General features: G+C 49.1%; 2 protein-coding genes across 3 annotated transcripts in view; one reads left to right on the forward strand and one right to left on the reverse strand.

Moving 5' to 3' along the window:
• The window catches only part of EAF1 (ELL associated factor 1), a 13,710-nt gene extending 4,255 nt beyond the window's left edge, over positions 1-9,455 (forward strand). The window contains exons 3-6 of the mRNA XM_024565968.4: positions 93-229; positions 1,838-2,022; positions 3,822-4,055; positions 6,232-9,455. Coding sequence (XP_024421736.3) covers positions 93-229; positions 1,838-2,022; positions 3,822-4,055; positions 6,232-6,278 — 603 coding nt within the window. The 3' untranslated portion in view covers positions 6,279-9,455. The remainder of the gene's footprint in view (positions 1-92; positions 230-1,837; positions 2,023-3,821; positions 4,056-6,231) is intronic.
• Positions 9,456-14,094: 4,639 nt separating this feature from the next.
• Positions 14,095-20,477, reverse strand: part of COLQ (collagen like tail subunit of asymmetric acetylcholinesterase) — a 52,664-nt gene continuing 46,281 nt past the window's right edge. For both annotated transcript variants that reach the window (XM_024565872.3, XM_045199708.2), the window contains exons 14-17: positions 19,490-19,609; positions 18,927-19,047; positions 17,167-17,269; positions 14,095-15,562 (exon numbers count right to left, since the gene is read on the reverse strand). In XM_024565872.3, coding sequence (XP_024421640.2) covers positions 15,493-15,562; positions 17,167-17,269; positions 18,927-19,047; positions 19,490-19,609 — 414 coding nt within the window. In that variant the 3' untranslated portion in view covers positions 14,095-15,492. The remainder of the gene's footprint in view (positions 15,563-17,166; positions 17,270-18,926; positions 19,048-19,489; positions 19,610-20,477) is intronic.

Raw genomic sequence — 20,477 nt, forward strand, 5'->3', positions numbered from 1 at the left:
TTTGATAAGGCAGAGTCACCTGTAAATTCAGGTTTGATGTTCATAACTGGCGTGCTTAGTGCCGATAACCTTACGCTGTGTGTGCCACGCAGGGATCCACACCACCAATGACGGTGTTCAAAGGGAACAAGCGGCCTTACCAGAAAGACTGCGTGCTTATTATTAATCATGACACTGGTGAATATGTGCTGGAAAAGCTCAGTAGCAGCATTCAGGTCAAGAAAACGAGGTATGTGAATCACCAGAGACAGCGTGATGTGACGTTTGTATTATCTGTTCAGTTATTTTATAAGGTTGGGAGTGTCTGGGTACTCAGTGTTCTATTGATAATCTCAGTAACTCCACCTGTGTTTTCTCAGACAAATCAATAAAATATCTTTTCCTCAAATGTAGAAGAAAGAAATAATGCTTTTAAGACCTGAAAAGCGAAAGCCATTGGAGAATGGAGTGTACTTTATATGTAAATTGATTCTATTAATCTCATGATTTTTGAAATTAGTACCACTTAAGGAATAAGATTTAAATTTATAGACTTATGAAAGAATAAATGAATAATACATATGGTTTATTAGAGTAAAAAAACCATTTTTTATTACATCCATTGAGATCATTATTCTACCAAAATAAAATGTTGCCTATTTTTTGAACTAGTGTGCTCTTTAATATTTAATTAATAGGTGTTTCAAGTCTGATATGAAACCAATTAGATTTTATTTAAAGTCAATATTCTATAAGTAGAAATAATCCAGTGGTTCTGTTGTTACATTGTGATATAGCAATTATTGTCATATAGCAATTACATTTTGAAGAGTGTTAGAGCCTGATATTGTTGTTTATGCTTCCTCAAGCCATTCTTTCACAAAAAATAAGGAGTAGCTACCATTTATTAAGGAGTTATTATATGCCAGGAACGATGCTGGATGCTTTAGGAATGATCTTTTCTCATCTATAAGTGACTTTTAGAAAGGTGTTATTGTTATCCTTAAAACACACACACGACAAGGAGACCGAGGGTAAGTGAGGTGGTTAGTTACCTGAGCCCGGTGCCAGTGTGCCGCAGAGCGCCTGTTCCCTCCCTGCTGCTCAGTGTATTTGTATTAATTGCCTCCACGAAGCAGGTGCTGCTGTTACTTTTCCAATAGCTGGTGGTTGTGAGCATCTCTCTTATTACACAGCGTCATCTGGGGAGTAGCAGCATTTATCACTTGGATACTTGTTGAAACTGCAGAATTTCAGGACCTAATAAGTGAGAATCTGCATTTTAATGAGATCCTCAGATGATTCACGTGCACACTAAAGTTTGAAAAGTGCTGGGCTAGTCCACTTAACAATTGTTAATGAATAGAATTTTCTCTTGTTTGGGGTGGAACACTTGGCTTGTCTGCCAGCAAGAGCTGGTATGTGACAAAATGAGCAAGCAGTAAAGAGATCCTGGAAAAATTTACAAACTGGCCAGTATTTCAAGGACTAGTTTTGTTAGTAACTCATACACTTGTGATTATCACTTTATGTTGTTTACAAGTCTAATCGTCATATTTTCTATTAATAAAATGGGTTCTCATAGTCACATTGTATTCTACATCTCTGTTTTATCTGCTTCTGCTATAATGTGAGCTCCTTGAGGGTCTCTGGTACTCATCTCTGTGTGTCTGGCACCCGTGCATAACTGGAATACAGCGATGGTTGTCCAGTGATTAGTTCATGCGATAAAATGTAAATGTATTTTGCAGCAGTCTGAAAAGCAGGGAGCTCTGCAGAGACTCCAGGTGGTCAGTCACCTGGACAAATTTGACCCTTGGCTTTGTCCGTGCAGTTTAATATCTGTGTCCCATTTCAGGGCTGAGGGGAGCAGTAAAATCCAAGCCCGGATGGAGCAGCAGCCCAGTCGTGCCCCACAGCCGTCACAGCCGCCCCCGCCACCTCTGCCATTCAGAGCTCCAACAAAGCCTCCAGTTGGACCCAAAACTTCCCCCTTGAAAGATAACCCTTCCCCTGAGCCTCAGCTGGATGACATCAAAAGAGGTAGGGTGCATTTTCTGGAGGCACGGTGGCTTCTTGGAGTAGTTCGGTGTTGATGTTTTCGTGGAGATCACAAGGCTGCCATAGCAATGTGATGGCATGGGCATTCTCTGCCCTTAAAAAATTTCTGCAGAGTTCACCCTTCCGGAAGTGGTGTGGGTGGGGCCTCTCCCACGTACCTCATTTGACGAGGGCAGTCTAGGCATAGTGACTGGAGTTGTGGCTGTATTTGCAGCATTCTGCTTAGGGGCCCAGGATTTTTTTTTTTTTTTTGATTTTACAGAAAGGATGGAAGAGACAGACATCAGTGTGTTGTTCCACGTATTTATGTATTCATTGGTTGCTTCTTGTACGTGTCCTGACCAGGCATGGGACCCGCAACCCTGGCATATCGGGATGGTGCTCTACCATCTGAGCTACCCGGCCAAGGCCAGAGGCCCAGGGTCTAAACAAGCATGAGCTGCACACCTGCAAGCCTTCAGGAGAAGAAAATTCCAAGTCCTGGGGCTGAAAACTAAGCGTGCCAGTGTTAGCATAATACTTAGTTAAGAGGGACATTGAAAGAATTATGACCAGTGCCTTGTACTACCACACAAACATGAAAGTGACATGAGGACCAGTGGGATGGGCAGTGGCCTAAAAAGAGAAGTTTGGTCAGGCCCTCTTCAGTGCCTACCTCAGAGAGAAGCTTGTCTTGCTTTCTCTCCTGTGCAGTGGGTGGTTTTAGTTGCCCAGACTCTTAGGAAGTTGTGAGGGTAAGTGTTGGGTTTCCTATTTGTAGAACTTTATGAAACGATTAAATCGATAGCAATAGTCAACAGGGAAAGAGGAAGAGCTGTCCTTTGGGAGTTTTCCTTTTCCACCTTACAGAAGTGCTCTCAGTCTTTGCACGGTGCACAGTTGTTCAGCCGCTCAATTTTTTTCCCCCTCGTGGATATTGGAATACCATTTATGGAGATTTTTGTTCTACTTGAACAGGAATTGTGCCATGAGTGGCTAGTTGTTCCCATTATGCTTAAAGGAACCGTAGCTGTTTAAGGCCACATGGTGTGTTTGGACAGGAAAATCTGTTGTGTATCCTTGCTATAGTCAGTGACATTGGAACGCATGGTTAAAACATGTTCTCCCTTCCCTGCCTTACATCGTAAGAAACGCAGTACCTGGCAGGTGTGGCGGGCAGTCAGATACAAGAAGAGGGCAGAGGAGGGGTATTGTTCCACCACGTTTCTTCTGACACCGTGGTTCCTCCTGCAAGGTTCCAGGTTCTCGTGGGACATGGAAACTGGAAAGCACCCCGATGCTGTCTGCCTGGCCCTTCATTTTTCCAGAATGTCTTGGAAAATTCGTTGACTTCCACTTGGGTCTCCCTGCTGGTTAGAGGTAGATCCAAAATGAGCTTTCAGACCTTCCAGTCCCTAGTCAGATATTTTCAGTCCGTTAGCATAATATTGCTCTTCTCTTATTTGGTGTTTACTCCTATAGCTCACTATTTTCTTAGTAGATAAAGACAAAATATACTTAATTCATTTCTTACACAGAAGTCATTGTGCCGAAGCAGTTTGCTTTTTGGTTATTTGGGGTGAATTTAATGTTTTTATTGTCTCTGGAGACAAGTTAGGTGTTTTTGTTTGTTGGTTTTGGTCATTTTGTTTGTACATTTCTAAGGAACTGAGAAGCAGGACTTTGTTTTAAGTTATTCCCCCATTGCTCTTGGTTTTGCCAGTTTGCTATTTACAGAAGGCTCAGCGTGCTGCCTTAAGAATGGTTGCTGTGCTGACCCCTGTCGTGCCGTTTCATTCCAGAGCTGAGGGCCGAAGTTGACATTATTGAACAGATGAGCAGCAGCAGTGGGAGCAGCTCCTCCGACTCGGAGAGCTCCTCAGGCAGCGAGGACGACAGCTCCAGCAGCGGAGGTGAGGACAACGGCCCCGCGTCTCCTCCACAGCCGTCCCACCAGCAGCCCTACAGCAGCAGGCCGGTCATCGCCAACGGGACCAGCCGGCCGCAGGGAAGCAGCCAGCTCATGAACACCCTCCGTAAGTGTGCTGTCCCCACGTCTGGCTGGGAGGGGTGGCAGCTTCTGTTTACCTTAGATGAAAATCTGTAAACCTGAAGACATGTAAAGCATTAGAAAGGATCCAGACAAAGATAATGTCGAGCAGAAAGAAAGAAATTTTAAATAGTTTAAAAAAGGAAGCATGCAACTAAAAAATCTGTTTTTCTCTTTTCCTCACTGGCACAAATTAGGTTTTAAATATTCTGGAAAATGCTGAAACATGAGCAGTTAGACTCTTTATTTTTGCAGATATCACCCTTTAGGGGTGCTGTCTGCCACATAGTGTCCCCCAATCCAGGTCCTTCTTCGGTCCCAAGAACCCAGGGTCCCCAGACTGTGCTGTTGGATATATTTGGAGACCAGCCAGCCTTTGGCAACAGGGAAAGGAACACACATTGTAATGTCTGGCTGGCTTTCAATGCAGTCAATACTAAAGTAAAACAGGAGAGCGATAACAGATCCCTTTGCTTTGGAGGTGGGGAGAGTGCTCTACGTTCTCCTCTCTCCAGAGTCCTCACGAATGCTCTCCCTGGTACGACTTCCTTTGAGGAGGTCGGAAGGCCTGGAGGCAATAGTGGAAAAGCTAACCTAGTGAACCTTGCTACTGTGGACCAGGCAGAGAGTATTCTTAACATCAGCACTATAGGCATTTTGCACCAGATAAATCTTTGCTGTGGGGGGCGCCCTGTGCATGATAAGATGGCCGAGGGTGTCCCTGGCCTCTACCCACCAGATTCCAGAAGCACTTCCTCTTCTCCCCTAATTGTGTCGACCAAAAATGTTTCAAGACACTTTGCCCTTGGGTGGGTGGGGTGCAAAATCATCCCCACTGGAGAACCACTATACTTTTTCTACCTGAGTAAGTTGAACACTGTTATGCTATCAGTGAAGGATATTGTCTACTGTCCCATTATATGGGCCCAGATTCCAGATATCAGGGTATTCTTTGGTTCTCTTCTCCGTTGGCTGGGGATTATAAGTTTCACATTGGGAGTTTGGTATTCATAGGGGAATAGTACCAGAAGGCTACTGTGGCTTTAACTTAGTTCTTCATCTTGCCCAGTCAATGCTAAATTATTCTTTTCTCTTAGAACGAAGGAGCAAAAAATGGTACAGTGGGCATCACTACGGCACTACCCACCAGTGCTTTAAACTCCTTTTAGCTCTTTATGTCTCCAGGTCCTTCTGTCCCGCAGCTCTCCAATGGCAAGACCTTAATCTGTGCATAATGTTATGCATAATGAAGTATTAGAGTTACTTAAACCAGGATTATCAGTCAGAACCAACTTATAAATCCTAAAGTCACACTAAATAGCACAAATTTGTTAAACCCTGATGTAAAAATATTTAAGATACTCAATAATTCATTTTTAAAACTCATCACATTTTAACAAAAATAATTTTATGACAAATAAGTTTTCCAAATCAAAAAATCTTTAGTAAGAAGAGTAACATTGCTTTAAAATTTTGCAAATCTCTTTAATATCTGTCTTAGCAGAAAGATGGATTCTTACATGTGCTTTCTGCATTCAGCCCATTGCCATTAGTTGTTTAGGTTGAAGTACATGAAGGAAATCTGGCATCACACAGGTATGCGGATGGAAAAGGAAGTACTTCAGGGTTAGCTCCGGAGAGGGTCTCAGGGGGCCCCAGGGTCCTCGGGGCAAACTTTGAGAAGAGATGGTTTAGAGATTAGCAGTCTGGAAATAACAGAAGTTCACTTGTGGTGTAATCCTGGATTAGTTGTTCGTATGGAAAATACAATGATTAGTAAACCATAACACAAGAATAAACTCGCCTTCACGTACTCACAACTGTAAATCTAGTTTGGCCCACCCCTTTATTTTCTTACTGTCTACTAACATGTTTCTTGTTTACTTTGTATTAACACATATAACAGTGTCTGACTACTCCTCCCCTGGTCAACCCAGTAAGCAGCATTATTTTGCAGATACCAAAAATAGCATTTCTCTCCAAACACTGACCGCACCAGTCTTGTCACAGAGCCAAATCGATTTTCTCTGCTGCAAAATTGGATTGGTCCAGTTTCGCTGTAGTGACAGCCAAGGCAGTCAACCAAAGAACTGCAAGAAAGTCGTTTTTAAACTGTGTACTTTTGGTTTGATTATTTGTGGTTTTCCTCTTTTTTTTAATAGGAAATGACTTGCAGTTGAGCGAATCTGGGAGCGACAGCGATGACTAGAGCTGGGTCTTTCGAAATCAGCACTTCGGTGCACAGATCTGCTGCGAGACCAGGCTACTTTGCGTGGAGCCCATCGCCAAGAGGAAAACGTGGATCAGTGACTGTAGTAGGAATTCGAGGCTCTGCAGCTCTCAGATACTCGAGTCTTTAACTTAGTGGTGATGGGTGATTTTTTTCATGTAATATTTGAACAATCTCATGTTTCGAAGTTTAAGTAGATCTGTAGAAGAACTAACAGAATTATCTTTCTGTTTGGTTAACACTGTTAATGAAAAAACAGACAGATGTGCCCTGGTCTAGGTACTCAAAGGCCATATCTTCACCAGGCCAGTGATTCCACTGTACACCCCAGGTTGACCAAGTGGTCTGCACCAGTGAAATGAGAGACAGTCTTTGAGGGTAGGGGAGAGGGGGAAACCTCAAACTGCAGCATAGAAGTAAGTTAAAACCACTGTAAAGTGTGGAAACGAAGTGGTAAGGAAGTTCTGTCTGACCCAGCCTGACAAGCCTGTGTAGAGATGGGCTTCAGGGGGATCCTCAAGTGTCAGCTGGCAGGACCCTGGAGCCCTGGCAGTTCAGCCCCCTCGTTTACAAACAAGGGAAGCACACAGCTGGTTTAGCCTCCTGGGCCCAGTCCAGGCTTTCCCCACTGCTCCCTTTCTCGAATCTCTTACTGGAATCAGCGGTTCTTACACATGAGACTGATGGATGTGCATAGGAACTTTTATTGCATCCTAAGAGATGAGAGTGTTGGGCACTTGTAGCTCAGATTCAGATCCAGACAGACCTGAAGTGCATGCGGCTGGAGTAGCAGATCAAACCACTGCTGAATTATTCTCACTACTCACTGACCCTGAGGCTTTTAGTTCCCCGTGGGTCCACGCTAAGTGTTCTTCCTTCGGTGGGTGTTAGTAGGGGAGGCAGGAGTGGAAGAGAGGCGCAGTGAAGACACCTTTCTGAACAAATGAACCAGCAGCAGGTTTTCAAAAACCAGAATATAAATAGGAGTTCTGCAATATGAAATGAGCACATTCTTCTGATAAGATCTTTATGTTTATGCTTTTGTACCACTGTTTGTGCCTGACTCCCACACTGATTTGTAGTTTTAAAGTTAGAAGAAAGTCACAAGATTGCCTTCTGCAGTTTGCAGTTTGCAGATGAATCTGTTGTTGCAGGAAACTGGTCACCAGTAAATGATTCATATTGAGTGAATGTCCCATAATTAGTTTGTGATCAATTGTTCCATTTCTGTAATTTGAGTATGTCCTGAAAAATTTCATCTACTTCAGTTAGTGGGTATCAGGAACATTAAGTATGATTTTCCTTCCAGGGGTCCCTATACTCAGATGGCCTCACCTTCCTCAGCTAGCGGAGGGATGCAGTCTGGACCTAGATGTTCCAAGGTGGCAGCTTTGGTTAAGAGTTGAGACTTAAAGAGTCACCTGTGTTAACTGCATAGTGACCCCAGGAGCTGGAGATGGGGACCAGCGGCCATTGTCCAGCGGCACGCACACACCACTCTACCAAATGCAGGTAGTGGGTACGCACCTGAACCCTGTGCTGGGTGCTCAGCCCGTCACGAGGTGCCAGTGGGTGTAATGGCACATGGGAACTTCCTGGTAATGAATTGATCATTGCTCTATAATTCCTTAGTAATAACAGCTCAGGGAGGGTGATGGTCACGACTGGGAGACAGGCATTGTTACTGGATATAGGAATGTTTCACTGCTCTTAACTTACTCAAGTTCGGGCAGGTTTCAGGAACTTGAACTGAAACTATTTAAGCCTCTTTTTTGTCTCCCAAAGTCTTCACATACATAGGGAGAACTGTGGTTTTTGGCATGTCAGGTAACGGGGCTTGTTTCTGTAGGAAATGCTTGTGTGTAGCACTGGGTTCGGCTACTCAAGCCTGCCCAGCCTCAGACTGTCCTCCCCACCCTGCACGGTGTCCTCTAGTGTGGCTCCAGTTTGGCTCTTCGCACAAAGCCTTCGGTGGTTCTCCCCCCGCACGCCCCCACTTTACCCACCGGAGTAAGGAATCTTTTCTTTTCAGAAATCAAGAATTTGGCCTTACAGGCTGCTGCTCACAGGTACGCTCATGCCAGCAAACGGGCCTTGCTGTTCCTGCCTCTGTGCCTTCTCAGTGTCTCCTCCTTTGCCCGCCAGACCTCACCCCTGAGGCGCCATCTCCTGCAGGGCACCGTCAGGCTCATCCTCTTCTTTTCTACCGGCTGCGGTGCAGTGTGTGCACACTGGCTCCTTGCTTGGGCTCTGGTTATACGAACTCCTTAAAAGCAGAGACTGTTATTCTCACCTCTCTCCCCTGGGGTGTCCAAAGGAATAGACAGTCGGACACTTACCGCTGGTGGGGAGGAGGCGGAGAGAACCAGCCTGCGGAGTAGAGGGTGGACAGAGAAAACATTCCAGGCACTTGGAGGCAGCTGAAAACTATTGATGTTGACTTCCGTTATTTTGAGGTTTCCTAACTCAATTGTTAAAAATCACCTTTTCTTTGCTCTGTATGTCTACCACACTGGGGGTCGTTAGGCAAGATGAGAAGACTTAAGTCTTAATTACCTGAGGAGCATGGCAAGCCACAGTAAAGACATGACTTGGGAGAACTCAGCACAAACAAACTAGAGATTTGTAATGATGCCACTCATTAACTATTTTATGTCTGTACCAGGATCATTTTTTCGATGTGTGGTATTACTATGTATGTGCTTCAGTAAGGGGGAAACTTGAAAATTCCAAAATCCTTACTTCCCTGTTTGAGAGGCTGGTTAAGTAGGACATGTGTGGGTGTGTGTATGTGTGATGTATTTATTACATTATTTTGAAAGAGTAATACTATGATGTGTGGATATATATTAGGTACAGTCAATTTGGATGTTTCCATTTGGCAAGGAAGGTAGGGTTTCTGAAACTCAGGCCTCAACCAGTACGTTGGAAGACAAGACCAATTGAAGATTTATGAAATGTGTTTTTGTTGTTCCTGTTATTTCTGTCTTGGGTTCGTTGTCTCATTCTTTAATGATTTTAAAAGTTTATTTGCTTAATTATGAAGTAGATGTGCATGTTTACATTTATGTAAAATATTTGCTGTGTAAAGTTTTTTTTTGGTTTACCCTCTTAAAAGAGCATTATATTTAAGTAAAAATGAAGGTCAGCAATACACTTCTGTCTTGGTGGATTTTATTTTCTTACTAGAAATCGTGAAAAATGTAGGAGTCTTTCAAGAATCCTTTGTGCTTAACCCTGATTATCTAAATTGATTCCTTGGTTTGGTGTTATGCTAATTAGGACATAGTTTTGAAAAGTCTGTAAGTTCCAAACTAAAGGATGACTTTCATAAGCTGCATGGCATCTGAGGCCGTTTTACTGGGTCCAGAAAGGCAGGCTCAGCTTTGGGTTTGAGAAAAATGCAAGGGTTAAACTGAATCCCTAGGCACATCCTAGTCCTCTTAGCTCACCAAATCCCTTCGCCTGGGATGCCGCGCCACACGTACCCCGCCGACCCTCCGCGGGCACTGGATGGCTAGAAGTGACCCGCCCCCTGCTTCCGTCCCACTCCTCTGGTCAGCAGTGCCCACATCTGTCCTGTGGGCTGGCTCCCCTGTAGACTGGAAACTCCTGGGTGCGCCGTGACCGTATTCCTTTGTAACTGTGGTGTGTTTCACCTAATGGGTGCTCAGTAAACCTGGATCGAATACAATCACACATCAGGAGATCTAGGCCAGGAGTCCTCTGCTGCTTATTCTGTGATTGGTGGAAATAGGAGCGAGACCCGAACCAGGTCTCAGTGGGGGAGTGGGCTGCACACTCATCACCTCAGCACTGGCTCTCAGTTAGCTGTCCGCTATAGTGACATGTGACAAGCCATCCCAAAACTCGGTGGCTTAAAATAATAAGCATTTATTTTGCTCACAGTCTGGACTGGCCATTTAGACTAGGCATGGCTGGACAATTCTGGTCTTGATTGGGCTCCTTCCTGGGCCTCGCAGCTGACAGGTTCAGCTTATCTAGGATGGCCGTGGCCGAACAACTGGGGACCTCAGGCAGGTTGGCTCTGTGTGTCTTTTCCTCTAGGACCCTAGTCTGAGCATGTTGTCATCTCCTAGGCAGAGATGCTGGGGTGAGAGAGGAAACAATCGCCTCTGTCACAATTGCTAACATGTCATTGGCCAAAGCAAGTCACAGGGCCAAGGGCAGAATCAAGGGGTGGGAGGAATTGCAAAGTACGCTGGGAACATATGGATACAGGAAGGTCTGAGAATTAGGGCAATTATCGCAGTCAGCCTACCCCTGCAGGCCCCGTGTCTCCACGTGGTTGAGAACCCTCCTAGCCTTGGCTTTTCTGGCCAGATAAAAGTCCCAGGGGGAGTTAAGACCTTTCTATTCACGGCTCCTGCAGAGGGCACCAAACCCAAGCCAGTGGCTTCTGTAGGGTTGGCACTTTCTTCATTCATTGCCTCCTCCCCGTTCTAACCTAAAACAGTATTCAGGTTATCTGTTGCTAAGTAACAAACTACCCCAAAACTTAGTAGCTGAAAACCACCACCATTTTATCTCATGGAATCTGTTGGTTAGTAATTACAACAGAACTTGGCTGGGAAATTCTGCTCTTTATGGCTTCAACTGAGGTCACTCAGTGGCACTCAGCTGGCAGATGGGCAGGACTGGAGAGTCCAGGCTGGTGTCACTCACATGTCTGGCACCACGGTGCGGATGGCTGGAAGCAGGCTCATTGGGGACCATCAACCAAAGGGCTTACGCGGCCTCTATACCGTGGGGTCTCGGGAGAGTCAGCTTGATGGCTGCCTTCCCCCAGAATGAGTGTTCTGAGAAGCTCGCTCTATGGCCTTTTGTGACCTAACCTGGGGAGTCACACAGTGACACCTCCACAGTATTCTAGATAACAAGGCAATCAGAAGCCCACCTAGGTTCCAGAGGAGAGGACATAGACCCCACCTATTTAATGGAAGCATATTAAAAAGCCACTCACCCTAACCGCCCACCTTTCCTCCCTGGGTTTTTGGTCTAGTCTTCTGCAATTGTTCTCAGATGAGCCGTATCCCTGGAGCGGTGGCTCTTAAAATGTGGTCCCTGGTCTACCAGCATCCCCTGGGACCTTGTGAGGAATCTAAATTCTCAGGCCCCACCCAGACCTGCTGAATCAGAAACTCGAGGGCCCAGGTGGCAAACACAAGGCCCTCCACCTTGTTTTATCCAGCCCAGCACCTTGTTTCTACCCAGCGGCAGTGCTGAGCTCCTTGCCTCTAGTTAAGGAGAAGTTACACATATACAGTCCTAAATTTATATTCGGCCCTTTGAAGGCAACAGCGAGGCTGATGTAGCCCCTGGTGAAAATGAGTTTGACACCCCTGAGACCCAGTAATGTTTTAACAAGCCCTTCAGTTCATTCTGATGAGCCTTAATTGAGAACCACCGCTTCAGGACAAAAATCCCTTGGTGAGCTTCAACTTCCCATCTAGGGCTTCGATGGAGTGTGTTCTGGGGCAGTGCTTGTAGTAGAGTGTGGTTCATGGGTTAGAACATCAAAGACAAAATTCATCATTGAAGAAACTGCAGGGACCCAAATAACCACAAATGAAATGCACTTGAGATACTAGTGTTTCTGCAGAATTTCAGTATTACAGGGGCCCCTTTTTGTTCCTCTAAAGCACGGAGGTCAGAGGAGATAACCGATTTCTCCCTTTAGTAAGGTTGTTTAGTCTTGTCTGACTCTGAAAGTCAACTGTCTGGGGCTGAAAAGAACTCAGGTGCATCCCCACAGAGAAAGCTCCTCTGATAAAAGCAATGTGAGTTCTTTTCCTCTACTTCTCAAGGAGGTTGACTGAGGGGGCAGGCGGGGGGGAACCTTTAACCCATTACTCTGTGTGATTTACAGCCCTCTCAGATGGCTACACGTGAAGATGAGGGAGCATAAAGACACCCCTGGAGCTTCCATTGCCTACGATGGCTCTGCTCCTGTGAACAGCCCCTCAGGGAATCGCCAAGTCCTTGAGCTAATTGTCGTCTCACAAATGGAAGATCCGGGTTTCACTCCACCATAGGGGCGGGATGGGGCGGACAACTTCTGTAACAGTCACTGGCCATAGGGTGGACCCTGAATCTTAATGACATTCGGAGATTCTTGAGCGATTTGGCCCACATGCGCCCTCCTTGCCCCATTAGAGTAACGGATGACCAATGTGTCTATCCCAAGATGCTCAGCAACTACCATTTTCCCAAGCACTGCTTTCTAAGTACTAGTATCAAGCTTCCTTCCAAGACCTTACTTTGCCTACAACTCTGTCACTCAAACAGCTTTGCTGGGGGGAGGAGAGCCCTGGGGCCTAACCCCATCCCCACACTTCCCTGGCTACAGTGGGAGCATCGGGGCTGGCCTAGAGAATCCCAGCCACAGGCAGACCCTTGGGGCCAGTAGAGCAGAGCTTGTGCCTCTGTCACTGGTGAAAGCGCAGATAAACTAGTGCAGACTGAGGGAGTCCGTGTCCGCCTGGGTCCCCTGCTCCTCAGCCTGCAGAGCAGACACTGCAAAGCCGCTGCAAAGGACAGGAAGCAACCTTTCTCCCAAGGTTGCTCTCAGCAGTGTCTCAGTCGCTCCTACCTTTGACTACTGCTTTCTTCCCGATGACATCCCCAGCCGCCCTTTGTTACTCCTGTCACCAGAACAGAAATCTCTGCGAGGCTTTGTGGCTAGAATCATGGGCTGTCAAAACTCTGCGGCATGCAAGCCTGTCAGTAAGAATGGGCCATTCCACCTGAGCCTGGAGGACTCACAGGAGCTGCGTGAGTCACTTTGATGCGGAAGCAGCTTCGATTTCCAGCCTCAGTGCAGGATTTCTGGTACAGGTCTTCAGGCAGAACATACCATGTTTTTAACTTTGTGCGTTTTTTGCTAATGAATCAGGACCTGGATCCCTTCCCAGGCCAGGCTTGATGCTGACCCTTCACACACAGCCTGCGTTGCTCTGTGCCTGTCCCAATACTGCTCATTTATATCCGACTTAGACCCCGACCCTCCCCAATCCTATCATCCTCTTGTCTTTCTTGGTTTGAGGAAGGGCCCCGTTGCTCCTCTGGTGTTGGGTCTCCCTGCTGCTAACGTTGGTGGTCTGCAGGTTCATCCTGGGTGGTAGCTATCGGATGGGCTGCAGTGCAGCCAGTCCGAGAACCGCTGCTTTCCCCCACTGCTTTCCCCCATTGCTTAGCAGCGGAAGCCTGGGCTGCAAACTGTTGCCAAAAATGAACCCATGTGACCAGCTTCAAGGGGGAAAACAAATACCCCCAGTTTCCACAGAGGGGCTTGGTTCTGCCTAAGCCACTAAATAACAATGACCCAGGTAAAACCCAGCACTTCCTAAACAATTTCTAGGTGTCAGAAATTCTAACCCTACGATCACTAAAATTCAACACGACCCTGAAATAAGGTATTGAGAAAACAGAGACTCTGAGACGTTAAGCAAATTACGTAAGATAATTAAACAGATTGGTGCCCGCCCTCCAGCGTCTGAGGCCCAGGACAGGGGCCCTTTCAGCCTGGCCCGAGGCAACATCAGGTCTCCCAGTGGTCACAATGCAGGCTGGGGTGGGGCTGGACTAGCAAGACCCGGCTTTGTGACCTCTGGTGGTCAGTTTCCTCCCTTGTGCCCGAGGGAGCAGGACTGCTCCCAAATTCTAGAACCCTCTGCAGAGTCTAGAAAGAAGACTCACATTCAGACCCGTCATTCCATCCAGCAATGCTGGCCAGTGATTCCAAACCCCCAGGGAAGACAGAGCCACAGCAGGGGAAAAACTGCCTTTATTTCTGGACCTCGCCCCAGAGATCCCAGTACGAAGGTGGTGGCTTTATGTGGGAGCAACATAGCCCCCGGACTTGAAGTGGAGGCTGAGGAAACCAGGCTGACTAAGGTGCCCACCTCTGATGACAGCACCCTCAGGCTGACCCCATCTACTACAGCATGATGGCCCCTAAGTCCCCAAGGTTTAGCCACATTACACAGCTTTGTACAAAAGCCCAGAAGTGTCCCCGCCTCTGGTAACAAATGGGAAAATCCCATTGGAGGTCGCTGTTGGGGAGACATCTTTCCAAAACAAAGCCGACGCCCACTCAGGAGAGGCAGTGATGAAAGGCAGCTCACAGACACGCAGGATGCTGACCCTGTAGACATGTGGGGGGGGGGGTCGGGCACACAGACATGGGGTCAAGCTACGCACTACGGTGACATGGGGGTCACAGGGTGCTCACAGGAATCGGCAGGCAGCCAGGAGCTGGAGCTCAGGACAGAACCTGTCTCTGTCTAAGATGGTGGGAAACCCAGGGCAGGTTTCTCCTCCGCCCTGCTGGGGCGTGGACCCAGCAGGTCACCCTCTGCTAGCGAATCTCCTGAACCAGAAATTGACACGAGGGGCATTCGTGAGATGGAGGTCAAACCACAGAGAGCCGCGACGTCAAGCTGGAGCCCAGTGTGGCAAAACCACGAGTGCCACCCCTCGGGAAACCTGGAGAATGGGAGCCGCGGCCCCACTGCCGTCTGCAGGGCAGGCACGCTGGCTGCACCTCACCCTCCACCTGGGCCAGAGTGTGGGTTCGTGGCTTTTTCAGTACTTTTTCATGGGTGGGTCTCTTGCTGGGGAACCCGTGCCCACAGGAGGCTAGCAATGGCTATGGCTAGTTGAGGGGTCCCTCTGTGAGTCCAGAGCCGGGAGCCGCGCTGACAGAACAACAGGCCCCCTTCCCGGCTGTGTGGTTCATGGGCATGGAGAGAGCTGGTGACTGGCTGCCCTGGTGAGGATGCCCACATTTCCAGAGGTCAGAGGGGTGGAGAGGCCTGTGCCCCGAACGGGATGAAAGCAAACAGCCCTCAGGTCTGCACGTGGCTAACAGTGCTACGCCAGTCCACGGCCTGGGTGGCAGCACTCCAGAGGACAGCGGGCCCCGAGGGTCAGCCACTGGCCCCAGGCCGGGCATGTGGGAGGTTTTCCAGTACTTTGGATTAAGACAGCATGCAGTGGTCTTGAGTTCTTCCAGTCGGACTGAGTTAAAAGCACGTCTTAGCAGCAAGAGTTTGTCCTTGTTTTCGTCGGATGAAGGTGGTGAAACTGGACCGGGCAGGCGCGAGGTCAGTTTAGTGAGGGTGGAGAAGCTGCTGCAGGTGCGTGCAATGCAGCCTGCCTGCTGGAGTCTTCAGGTGAAGTAGCGGCAGGGTGTGGAGTCTATGTAGCAGTAGGGGGTGCACTGCAGGTCCCCGTATGACCTGAGGAGGCAGACACAGGTCAGGGCGGACACAGGGAGGTGGGTAGGACAGCTCCCTCCAGCCCTCAGGAAAGAGCCACGTTCTAAAGGTCACCTCTAGTGACTTTTGGTCAAACATCATCAAACAGCAGCGGCTGCTGCCAAGGGTTCTGTACAGACTGTTCTCATTCTCATTTGAGGTGAGGGATTTGGGGGGAGCTGAGTCCAGGCCTCAGGCTTTTCCCCTTGAGCCCAGCTGAGGGACCTGGGAGGAAGGGGTTGGTAGCCTTGCTGTTAACACAGCACCTCTGAGAGCTCAGAGGTTCCCGGGCTTCCTCTGTAAGCCCGAGCACTAATTGTGAGACAGCATGTTACTCGTTGGGCCCACGTTCACAAGCATCTGCCAAGGCTCCCAGGGGTTAGGAGAGTAACCCCAGCGAGCCGGCAGGCAGGCCTTGGGCTCCACGCAGCCCCGACTCCACGAGTGATTGTCTGCACTCATCTCCATGGAACCGCCAACCAGCTCGGACCTTCTGCCAACTTTCTGGCAGGTGCCTCCTTACCTAAGGAGGGGACAGCACACACAAACATGCAGTGGAGGCCTGGGGACTTCAGGTCTACAGTTCCCCCGGCATGGGCTGGTATGTGGATATGTGTTTGGGGGTGGGACTTGAAAAGACCCCTTTGAAGAGATTGCAGAGAGGGGGCAATAGAGAGACAGGCCTGCTGTCTGCTCCCCAGCTCTGCCGAGAGCCTGGGGCCAAGCTTAATAGAGGGATCAAGGGCTGAAGAGACTGGGCTCCTGAGAGACTCAGGAGGGGGAGAGGCCAGTGATCTGCACTGGAGCTGAGGGAGGCGCAGGGCCTGGACTGGAGGGGGGAACAGCCTGAACATTTTCCCTGGAGTGCTGGCACCTCTGGTTCTGTGAGGGTTGGGGGAACATGGCACCAGGAGGCCACAAGCTGGGCATGGAATCACAGGGCCAGTGGCCCTCAGCTGGCTTGGGAGTTGTCAACGTGGAGGCCAGACACTACCACACTTATCCTGAGCAACGTAAGGCTGCACTGAGGAGTCTCAGAAATAATTAGAGGGGTCCCTGAAAGGAACACCAAGTTCCTGGGGTTTTCTTGAAGGAGCCACAAGCCAGCAAAATTAGATATTAATGCTGTTGTGGTCCCACGGGCCTGCCCAAGCATGGGGGGTTGTTCCAGAGAATTCAGATTACACAGATGCTTAGAGTCTTCGAAATGCCTGGATACCCCCACTGTCCACTGGGCTTCCCTCCCAGGCCCATAGCCCCAAAGAGCAATGTGGCATGGTGGCCGCTGGGAATGGGAGTTGACCACACAGGGGCAGCAGCCGAGCTTAGAGACTGCTGCTCCCAGCGGCCCAGGACGGAGCTGTGGCTGTGTCTGCTCCCACAAGGCGGTTACGGGTTTACTGCCTGCCTCCTGCAGGTGAGCAGGAGCCATGTATTATGCTATTTGTTACCATACCTCAGTTTCTAGAAGGTTCCAGGAACCTAAGATGCACTCAGAATTACTTGTGAAGGAAAGAAGAGAAGGGAGGAGGGAGGTGGAGGCAGGGAAGGAGGGGTGTCACGATAGCACGTGAGGCCATCCCTACCCAGGGAGATAGGTCTCGCACGTCAGGTGGCCGAAGTCAGAGCCGTCACAGTCTTCCACACCCTTGTGCAGGTGACCATCTCCACAGTACGCCCGGTGACAGCCTGAGAGGACACAAGGAAGTGCAGCCCTGAGAAGGGGCAGAGAGGGGGTAGGGACCCCCGCATGAGCTGGGCCCCACTCACTGAAAAGCACTTTGCTACCAAGGGTCTCCCTGGCAAAAGTGCGGCCTCGAGGATCTACCCAGAGCACGCCCCTCTTGAATCAACCTGCATGTAGCTTCAGACTCATCCAGGGAGGGCCCCCCAGGGCCTCCAGGTCCCCTACTGGAGAATAAGGAGACCCCCAAGTCCCACACTTCAGAATAAGGAGACCCAGGCTCCAGCCCAGTTTCACCACTTGTTAGCTGAGTCTGAGAGCAGCCCCTTGGCATCCTGGGACCTTGATGTCCTTACTCAAATCTGGGGCACGGGCACCAGCTCCCTCTCACAGGACCACTGTGGGTTCCTGTGAGGTGAGAGCCAGGAGACTGTGAGCGCCGGTGACAAGCCATGGTGGGTCTTGTCTGTTACAGAAAGCTACCCAGGTGGGTGACCCTGTGTCCCTGGGAAGCCAGCCAGATGCTCTTCAATGGGGTCTCTATTCTCACACAAGGGGAGAGTCTTGGCATAGGGACCCCGCCCTCATTGTCACGGGGCTTTGAGGTCCTGTTCATTCCTTCCTGCTGTGTGATCCATGGGCCGGTGTCTGCAGCAGGGGCAAAAGGGACCCCGGGCAAGGCCAGCATCCTGGGGATTGCCCTTCCAGGAACTGTCACAGGTACAGCTGCACGGAGAGCAAGCAAACTGAGAAAGCAGCTTCTCAGCCCCACACCCACTGCTGAGCACACCTTCTTCATGGCACTGTCAGCCCACCTCTGAGCTTCCCGCAGGCAAGCATGTGATTTCGCATCTGCACATGCCCAGCCCCCAGTGGAGCCTGGCTCCTCACAGCAGGGGCTTAAAAATAATCCAGCGAAGGGATGTGGACCCCTCACTGCCCTCAGACCATTCATGCACACATAGGTCCACAGAACCTCTGAAGACTCACACAGTCAGTACTGACATCCTCATTTGCCACTCGAGAAAAGTGTGGCTGGGAGCCATGACCTGCCCACCACCTCACCCCCCGGGGGAGCTGAGGTGAGCTGGTGGCTCTCAGAGCCTGCATTCGAACTCTGTTCTGAGTCTAAAGCCCATGCTTTCCACCCCACCTCCTGCTTTTGTCGCTTGATTAAAAAAATAAATAAGCAGCAAACCCTCCAACACCACGCTGGTTTCCTGCTCATCCTGGTAGCATCCCATAAGCCCACCCGGCCCACTTTCCATAAAAAGGGCTTTGCTACCCAGGGCTCTATCTGGTGAAAATGAGTCCTGATTCAAATGCTTGGCTTCCCCCCTTTGGCTTTTCACTCCTGCATCACCCTTATCCTTTGACAAAGAATGTGGATTCGAATTTGGATTTTGCCAAGAAGTACGAATAAGAAGAAAGGAGGGACTTTGTGGCTTCTCTGGGGCCATGATCCTTGACCCCAGCCACCGATGACATGCCTGGATAATGGAGGAGTTGACATGTGGCTTCAGTGAGGCAGATCACCCCCAGGACAGCTCAGGGACACCCCGCTGGCTCTAGAACTGTCCCAGACCACCACAGCTGGTGTCCAGGGCTTGCCCTGACCCCCGCCCTGGTGGCGATTCAGGCTTCGGGCTGGGCTCCACTCACTGATGCAGTCGTCACCGGCATCATTGTTCCCGTCGTCACACTCCTCTCCGGGCTGCAGGACCCCGTCCCCACAGGAGCCGTGCTGCTCTACAGTGTAATCCACAGGGTAGAAAGGGGTCAGCTGGCCAAAGAAACACACCACAGTTACCAAGGGCAGCACTCCGGGAAGCTGCAGACAGGGCAGGTCATTGGCACTGAGGACAGAGCCTCTGGGTCCAGGGGGTACTGCTGAGGAGCAGCCCCCACCACCACCTCCACCGGGGTGGGGAAGGCACTTGTCATCTTCGCCCAGAGCTCTGTAGTCTGCAGGAACACTGGGCAGGTCAAGTCAGTGACCTGGCAGTGTGGGACGTAAGAACATCTGGAACCCTGGGTCAGAAAAAAGGTTCTGTTTGGGGGGCAGGGGCATGGACAGCTGCTCAGAAACAGAGCGAAGGATGCTTAGCCCTTGCATGTAAAGACTGCAAAAACTCTGCACCTGGCTTGACTGTCGGCCTTCCCTACCTTTAATGATGAGCCCCTTTCCTGGGTGGGGAATGTCCTGCGTGCCTGCCTTGCGGTACCTGGATGGGGAGCCAGCCCAGGCTGTCCTTGAAGTACAGAGATCTCTGGTCTTTGCGGAAGGCAATGGCATTTCTGGTGTCCAGCCTCTCAAGCTCCTCCTGATTGTTGACCACAAAAATCTGCCAGAGAACACAATGGTGAGGCTTCGAGAAAACACTTCTACAGGGGGCAGGGGAGAAGCTGGAGGACACAGAATCGCCTCCCTTGGCCTTGTGAACAGTGGGAAGGGGGTGTGCATTACACTCTAGCGTCCCTCCTGAAGGGGGGGAGGAAAGTCTCCATCTCCGTATCTTTTCAGTCCAGTTCCTAACGTCTCCATTGAAGGAAAAAATGTGCCCAAGACTGAAATAAGAAGGTGAGGTCGTTTAAGCAAGTAATTCCACATCTAGAAATGATTCTTAACAAAATTCTTATACTCCGAGATGTTCATTACAGTGTTGTTTACATTAGTGAAAAGCTTGGGCACACCCTACGCACATCCGATAATAGGGCACTGGTTCCATAAATCACAGCGCAGCTGCATGATGGGTGGGTGATTATGCGTCAATTCAAAGGACGTTTATGATGAGCTGATGCCCAGGCTCTACTTCAGAACAATCCCGTGGAGGGTGGGCAGTAGTGAGAAGACATAAAGGGGACAAGACTGGCCATGAACTGATAATTACTGAGTTCGGGTAAAGGGTACATGGAGGTTTATTACACCGTTTACTTTCCTTTTGTATTTATTTGAAATTTTCCATAATTTTTTGTTTAAAAAGACAAAAAAAAAACCCCCACAAAAACTCCTCCAAAATGGATTCAGACCCAAATGGATATTTTAGTTTTCTTCTTTAGATTTTTCCCTTATTTTCCAATTTCTTATGAGTGGGGGCCCAGTGTAAGTTTTACTGAACAAATATACACATACACACATAAAACACAGTTTTACTATTACACAGCCCCAAGGGGGCCAGGTGAGAAGTCCTGAGGGGTAACAACACCCCAGAT

The sequence above is a fragment of the Desmodus rotundus genome, chromosome 8 (genome assembly GCF_022682495.2).
Source record: "Desmodus rotundus isolate HL8 chromosome 8, HLdesRot8A.1, whole genome shotgun sequence".
Classification (NCBI taxonomy): Eukaryota; Metazoa; Chordata; class Mammalia; order Chiroptera; family Phyllostomidae; genus Desmodus; species Desmodus rotundus.